This window comes from Morone saxatilis, unplaced genomic scaffold, assembly GCF_004916995.1.
Source record: "Morone saxatilis isolate NCDOM2014 unplaced genomic scaffold, NCSU_SB_2.0 Contig12, whole genome shotgun sequence".
NCBI classification, from domain to species: Eukaryota; Metazoa; Chordata; class Actinopteri; family Moronidae; genus Morone; species Morone saxatilis.
This window is the reverse complement of record NW_023339674.1, coordinates 1,340,687-1,348,178: the sequence shown is the minus strand read 5'-3', so window position 1 is coordinate 1,348,178 and position 7,492 is coordinate 1,340,687. Positions and strand designations below refer to the sequence as shown.

Here is a 7,492-nt window from a genome sequence, read left to right as displayed (position 1 = left end):
GTCAGATACATCAGTCACTGTCTGGTGTGTGTGTGTGTGTGTGTGTGTGTGTGTGTGTGTGTCTCAGGGTCATGTGATGGCCAAGAGGATATTTGACACCTACTCTCCCCATGAGGATGAAGCCATGATCCTCTTCCTCAACATGGTGACCCGGGGTCGAGTCCTCATCTTCACCATAAAGGTCAGCCACTCGTCCGATATGAGTTATTCACGATGCATTCATGCGTCATACAGACAGGTGACAAATTAAATGAAAGATCTGAATGAATAAGTGGAGAAACGTGTTTTTTTGGTCCCGCAGGACGAAGGCACGTTCCACCTGAAGGATGCTGCTAAGAACCTGCTGAAGAGTCTGGGCAGCCAGGTGTCCCTCAACCTCAGCTGGAGGGACATGTGGACCCTGGTGGTGAAGAAAGGAGGTAGAGCAGCAAAGTTCCACTTTTGAGTAGACGTAATTCTGTGGGATGGTTTTGTGTTCAGCCATAACAGTCACTCACCTCAGTGGTGTCTTGTCATTTTACTCCCTGATGTTTTGGGCTCTACAACTCCTGCTTCTGCTGCAGTACAATGGAGGTGAACACAAGTTTGTTTGTGGTCCCCAGTGCATTGAACAGTAACATTTAAATAACTCAACAGTGATAGGTCTGTCCAGAAACTGTCCCTGAACAGCTTTCTTGACCCACAGCTTATTGAAAATCAGGCTGTAGCTTTCAGATCTTTTTGTTGATACAAGAGTAAATCAAAGTTTGATTTAAGTTGACCTCGTTTTCAATTTGATCTAAATGAAGTCTTCAAGAAAACTTATAAACTTATTATGTTACATACAAAACAGTGGAGCAAGAGGAGGGATTTTGAGCAGCATTTTTTAGCTTTGTCTTCCTGCAGTTGTGCTTTTTATTTAGCTTTTTATTACATAATTGCATTTAATGATTTATCAGTTATTCCAGGCCCAGCATTAATGCAGGCAAATAGAATGACTCATGCAGTTTTATGATCGGGCAAGTGAAAAATAAATATAGATATATCAATAATTGTTAAGGATAGATATCTTCTGTATCTATCTTTTTTCCATTTTTAAACATTTATCCAGGTTTTTACCGCCTGTCCAACTCAAAGGCTGTGTATTATTGGCTGCAGCCTTTGTTGGGAATTCTGACATTAACAACAAGCCTCCTCCACGTGCAGCTCTCTCTCAGGTTCTCTGTTTACATACTTCATGTGTAGTTGACAGTAAAAAAAGAATAGGAGCTCAGTGAAGAAGGGTAGGCTAGGAATAAGTTCAAAAGTATTCTAATTTTAATCTTTTAATCAAGCTTGATTTGTGACATCACCTGATTTCACCTGCTGGCTGTGTGTTTTTGTGTGTTCGGGGTTCAGGTCAGGTGTATGGAGAGAAACACTCAAAGTCTCCAGCTCTGTCCACCTGGGGAGACCCGGTCCTGCTGAAGACTGAGGTGCAGCTCACCGCCTCTGAAGGTAAAGTACAATTCTATTCTATTGGACAAGTGTACAATATGTGTAATCGGCCAAATCACTTATAAGAAAGCATACACCTTCCCACCTGCTAGCACTTTATGGAGATTTCTTTATAAACGGCTAACAAACTGAACGCCGTCGTCCGTCCTGCAGAGGCAGAGTGCCACTGGGCAGACACCGAGCTGAACAGGAGGAGGAAGATCTTCTGCGGCAAAGTGGAAGGATACGGCAGCATCTGCAGCTGCAAAGACCCGGCGCCCATCGAGTTCAACCCTGACCCCGTAAGACACAGCAGGATTCTTTTAGATCAGACTGTTTTATTGATCTGCACATAATAGAGAAGGACAGAAGAGCCTGAAAAGTAAATAGGGAGCGAAGCATGACTCAAGCATCTTGATTACTTGTTGGCATGATATTTTATAGACGCACAGTAAATGTAGTTGGAAGTTTAAAGGAATAGCTAATAGATATTTGCCTTTCATTCAGTGTTCTGAAGGGATGATGACGGCAAGCAAAACCTGTTGCACTATTCAGATGGGCATCGGACTGTTGTTTTAAATTAGTGTTCATTTTGTTAACAACTTTTTTTCCCTGAGTAAGATGAGATGATGAGGGGAAACAGATGCATTGTGTGTAGAAAATAAATTTCACTTTACATTTTAACGTCAAAATTAAACTTGAGGACATCACATTGTGAAACTGGCAGTGATATTTTGTTTGTCCAGCTGCCCGTCAATAACGTCTTCAGTGTCCCCGTGGCCGTCATAGCAGGGAACAGACCCAACTATCTCTACAGGTAAGATCTGAAAAACTAAGGTGTAAAGTATAATGGAGGTTTTATTTTTTATTTTATTGTCATCTTTAAAAAATATTGGTTGCTATTTCATAGATAAACTGCATTTCAACATCTGAGTTTTACATTCAAACAAATGAAGATAAATGAGGCGTACAGACCGAGGAGTAAATGACTCGCTGCTTTACGTGTCATTTTAAATTGATTGTATGGAAAATAACCTCAGTTTATAAACGGGGTGACTGCTGTAATGAGCTGCTATTGCGAACGCAGGATGAAGAAAGATGGCAGCCCCTCCCTTAGAAATACGTTTGGTAATTATATGAAGGGACATTACAATCTAGCTGTCCACCTTTTTGTTAAATTGGAACAAATCAGTCATCCAGCGATACAGAACCAAACAGGAAATTGCGCTCATTTGTTTCTTGTGCCTAAAGTAAATTTATGACCACTTGTCTGTTTTCAGGATGCTAAGGTCACTCCTTTCAGCTCACGGCGTCAACCCACAGATGATCACAGTCTTCATTGATGGATATTATGAGGTACCAGGTTTTTGTCCTTTTTTTCTCACATCCTATCTGTTTGGGTTAGGATGCTCCTCTTAAACTAACACTATAGCACTACGGGGGTAAATACTCTGTACTTTAGATATAAATATATGTCATTTTTAATACTTAGCCACAAGAAACTTTCATTTTGTGTTGCAGGTTTGGTCAAAATTAATCTTCCATTTACAGAGTTATATAATAACATATTTGTGAAAACTGCTGCCAACATTAATTAATTAACGTTTCACTCACCAAAACCCTGTAAGCTGTGAGTGTTATTTTGATGTTTGCTTTACATTATACTCCCCCTGTGTGTGTGTTCTCGACCCAGGAGCCTATGGATGTCGTAGAGCTGTTTGGACTGAAGGGAGTTCAGCACACACCCATCAGCATCAAGAACGCCAGAGTGTCCCAGGTAAAAGACACTAAGCTCCTTATTTAAGGGTTAACACACAGAGTTATTATTCATTCTCACTGATTTGTAAAAGCTAAAGCCATTTTTACAGTTTCCACTGAACTGAAAATGTTATGATGTTCAGCCTTATTTCCCAGTCAGTAAAGTAACTTGAAGCCTCCAGCAGTTCCACCTTTCTTAGTTTGTGTTGTGAGAATCAACGGTCTGTCTCTGCTCTCTGTCGCAGCACTACAAGGCGAGTCTGACTGCAACCTTCAACCTTCACCCAGTGAGTACTTTGGTTTCCTTTTTGTCAAGACAAACTACAAAAAGTTCCATTAATGTCATTAAAGAGTGGCAGTAAGATGTGTGGTTTTACACAGGCTGTAAAAGAAGGGTGGCTTTTTCCTCTTAATTAAGACCAACTACTTTCTTACTTTATTTACAATATTATTAATCCGTTTATTAATTGATTTATACCTGTCAGTTATAGCTGGACTTGTACTGAATGGAGTATTTCTGGTTTTCATCAGGAGGCCAGTTTTGCCATTGTCCTAGAAGAAGACCTGGATATCTCCATCGACTTCTTCAGGTACGTCATCCAGAACACACAACCACTACTAAAGATAGGCTGATAAGGTTCGACCGTTGCTATGGTAATCAACATTCAAAGCAGTATTTCCCACACAGACTTGCAGAGAGACACACAAAGAGAGAGAGGGAGAGAAACAGTATCTGGTGTTATGTTAAAAGACCCAGATATGGTTGATATTTTAAAGGAACGGACCAGGTAAAGTGTTTGGTTTCTATCGTTTCTATCGGTTACCTCATTAATAAAAATGTCTCCTCCACGTCTGCTGTTGTGGAAAATGGAATCGCAGGTGAAAAGTCCAGAAACTGATTTGTGTTGTTATTATTGTATTGTATTGTGAGTGGAGCAGAAATGATGAGTCAGGTGATTTGCAACAGGTATTTTAATAATCTGGCATTTATGAAGCAGCAATGCCAAACATTTGCAGGTTCCATCAAAGTTGCTTAAATGTGATGATTTACCGCTTGTCTTTGTCAGACTTGATGGTAAATTGAACGTCCCTTTAAAGTTTACTGAATGTACAGAATAAAGCAGCTGTTCACTGCAGCCATTTAAATAATGTCATCAAAGACATTAGATGAAGCATTTCTATTGTCATTTCTATTGGTTATTTTTCATGATCCTAAAGAGAAGTTTGTGTTGTGTTTATATTGAGCCCATTGTTCTAGACTTCACAGCATCAGGCCCATAAACCCTCCCAGCTGTCAGAACCCCCACTAGGTGGCAGTAGATCCTCAGTGATACAGCTGCTATCAGCTCTGTGAGGAACTCCAGCCTTCCTTTGTTGGACAGACTCTCCTTTGAACTGTGTGTTTTGCTGCTATAAAAGCTCCAGCTCCCCTCCTGGGCGGACCGGCTCTTTTTGAAGCGCAGACTTCAAATAGTCCAGAAGCACTCGCAGACTTTATCTTGCTCCGTTTTAATGTCAGTTAGCTCTCAGTTAGAGAGCTCTTAAAACCAAAGCCTCCTGCTGTTATTGTTTTTTTACTCCTATAATCACAGCTCTTCCAAGGTGCCTGGTATTCCTTATGAAGTCCTGAATTCAATTTTACAAATAGAAAGATGAGTTTATCTTACATTTATTGATTGATTTTGGGAAACTTCCCAGTGGAAGGAGAAATTATTCAATATGCGGTGTCAATATTGGTGTCACTGCAACGTTTATCCGGCAGAGTGCACTGAGATTTCCAACTCTGTAACAAGCGGCACAAAGTAAGCGAGAAGAAACGGCTCTCTGCAATGTCAACTAGAATTGATTGACAATGTATACGTTCAATTATTTAACTTAAATGTCCCTGCAGGAAGATATTAAACTTAAATAGTCTTTAGTAAAGTTATTTGTTTAAGACAGCAGCATTCTTGGTACCTTTTGTATAGATATATTAGTGATAAATTGGTGCACAATCCTCATAGAACATTTTCGTTCCAGCACAAACATTCAGTACTAAATGTCTCACAAAGGTCTTTATAAAGTATTATTAAGTATGCTGTGATTTCTTCTGATTTTACTCTCACTTTACTGCCCATTTTTATCGCGATATTGTCGTTATTAATATGGATGTTGCCGCTTTTGTCTGCACTGATGTTGCTTTTTCTGCAGTTTTCTGAGTCAGACCATCCACCTGTTGAATGAGGACGAGAGCCTTTACTGTATCTCCGCCTGGAACGACCAGGTGAGCGCTGACTGCTTCACCCACCTCCTCCCAAAGCCTCCACTCTCCCCCTGTCTATCTCTTTAATGTGACTTCTCTGTCCACTCTTTTCACCCTCTCTTTTACACGTAGTTCAGACAGCAGCAAGCATGACGACTTACAGGATATTGTCATCCTGTTGAGATACAGGGGTGTGTCTGTAGCTGTTAACAGTTGCGTAACTGACGTCTAAATGTCTGGGAACCTTTTAATACGTTTTAGGATTGTTTGGAGTGACCTTAACAAAAGAACATGTGATGAGGTGATCTATCTGTTTTTTGACCCGAGGGTGTAACATAACATCGTACACAGTGGGGTGGGGGGAGCACCACAGGATCTGCTGCTAAACATAGAACACATCTCCCATTCTCTGGTTTCTCTCCTAGTTTAATATTCCTCCTGCCTCAGTGGGGTTTCATTCATTTCCTACCCACTGATGACCTGCGGGAAGACTCGATGCCCACAGAAACGCTGCGTGTGTCACTGACAGCTGTCGTTGTTGTTGTACAGGGCTACGAGCACACAGCAGAGGACCCGGCCCTGCTGTACAGAGTGGAGAGTATGCCCGGCCTGGGCTGGGTGCTGAAGAAGACCCTCTACAAGGACGAACTGGAGCCAAAGTGGCCGACACCTGAGAAGGTGCAGGAGTTTTCTTTTCTGAATTTAAAGAACCTGAACCTGTGCTTCTGAGTGTTTTCCTACACTGGTTAAAAGTCGAGTATATATTACATCCTTGCTGACTAGTCTTCAAATCAAACCAGATAGATTTCCAACCTTCCAGTCAGGAAGGCTGACTAAATTACTAGGATTTAGTTACCATTGTTATTTATGTATTTCTGTATTGACTAGAGCTATAAGACGTGATGTTTATACAGCATGTTGTGCTGCTTTCAAGTGGCCAAATGAATGCAGCTTTAAGTATATCACGTGTGACACTTACACCACGCCGTATTGTTAGAAGTAAAACAACAAACACAGATGTTGTGAAAACTGTTGACTGTCGACAAAAAATGGCAAATGAAAGTAACTCTAATGGATTATTTATCAGTTTACTTTTTGATCTTTTTGGTTAAAAACACATTGTTCACACAGGAAGGAAGGAAGGAAGGAAATCGGTCTAGAAAGTATAGTATAATTTGGTAAATAGCCAACAACAATGCAGAAAGTATACACAATGAAAAAACACCTGCATGGTACTTTTAAATATGTGTGAGACTGAAGATGTAATGAACTGTGTTTGTCTCGTAGCTGTGGGACTGGGACATGTGGATGCGAATGCCGGAGCAGAGGAAAGGCCGAGAGTGCATCATCCCCGACGTGTCGCGATCTTACCACTTCGGCATCATCGGCCTCAACATGAACGGTTATTTCCATGTGAGAGCTCAAAGAAAAATGCTTTTTTTTTATGTTTTTGTGTTGCCTGTCCCATTCTCGTGATCTCATGATTTGCATTAAAACCATAAAGGTGTATAGCACCTAGACAACAGCTAACCACTATAATGCTAATTTGGATTTAGCTAACAAAGGAGATCTATCAGCACTGTCACAGACAAAATCTAACTGTGTAATGTTTTTCTTCATTTTCAAGGTGAAACTCACTCAATATATAGCTTTTTCAATTGAAATGACCTTAACATGCTGTCTGATTCATCCTGTCTTTTCTGTCTCATAGGAGGTATATTTCAAGAAGCACAAGTTCAACACTGTTCCCAATGTGCAGCTAAAGAATGTTGACAGGTGTGTACAAGCAGGTTGCCTAATGTGCTGTTTTCCATACTATGAGCTCTTGAACTGTTTGTGGAAAAGGATTTGGCAACACAGTGACAGTCTTCTGTTCTGTTCTTGTGCTCATTCTTCACAGCTTAAAGAAGGATGCTTATGAAGTGGAAATCCAGAACCTGCTGAAGTGAGTGAGACACAGACGAGACACTGAGCCTGCAGATGATTTAGACATTAGAAGGTTTAGATGGATTATTTATGGTGTGTGTGTGTGTGTGT

The 7,492-nt window shown here is 40.7% G+C and overlaps 1 protein-coding gene across 1 annotated transcript in view; it reads left to right on the top strand.

Annotated features, from left to right (window-relative positions):
* Nucleotides 1–67: 67 nt before the first annotated feature.
* pomgnt1 (protein O-linked mannose N-acetylglucosaminyltransferase 1 (beta 1,2-)) overlaps nucleotides 68–7,492 on the top strand; it is a gene marked incomplete at its 5' end in the record, with an annotated part of 8,602 nt that continues 1,177 nt past the window's right edge. Inside the window, 14 exon segments of the mRNA XM_035653470.1 lie at nucleotides 68–181; nucleotides 302–419; nucleotides 1,378–1,476; nucleotides 1,630–1,757; nucleotides 2,202–2,272; nucleotides 2,736–2,811; nucleotides 3,149–3,232; nucleotides 3,459–3,500; nucleotides 3,745–3,803; nucleotides 5,404–5,476; nucleotides 6,005–6,133; nucleotides 6,743–6,868; nucleotides 7,167–7,231; nucleotides 7,356–7,400. Coding sequence (XP_035509363.1) covers nucleotides 68–181; nucleotides 302–419; nucleotides 1,378–1,476; nucleotides 1,630–1,757; nucleotides 2,202–2,272; nucleotides 2,736–2,811; nucleotides 3,149–3,232; nucleotides 3,459–3,500; nucleotides 3,745–3,803; nucleotides 5,404–5,476; nucleotides 6,005–6,133; nucleotides 6,743–6,868; nucleotides 7,167–7,231; nucleotides 7,356–7,400 — 1,229 coding nt within the window.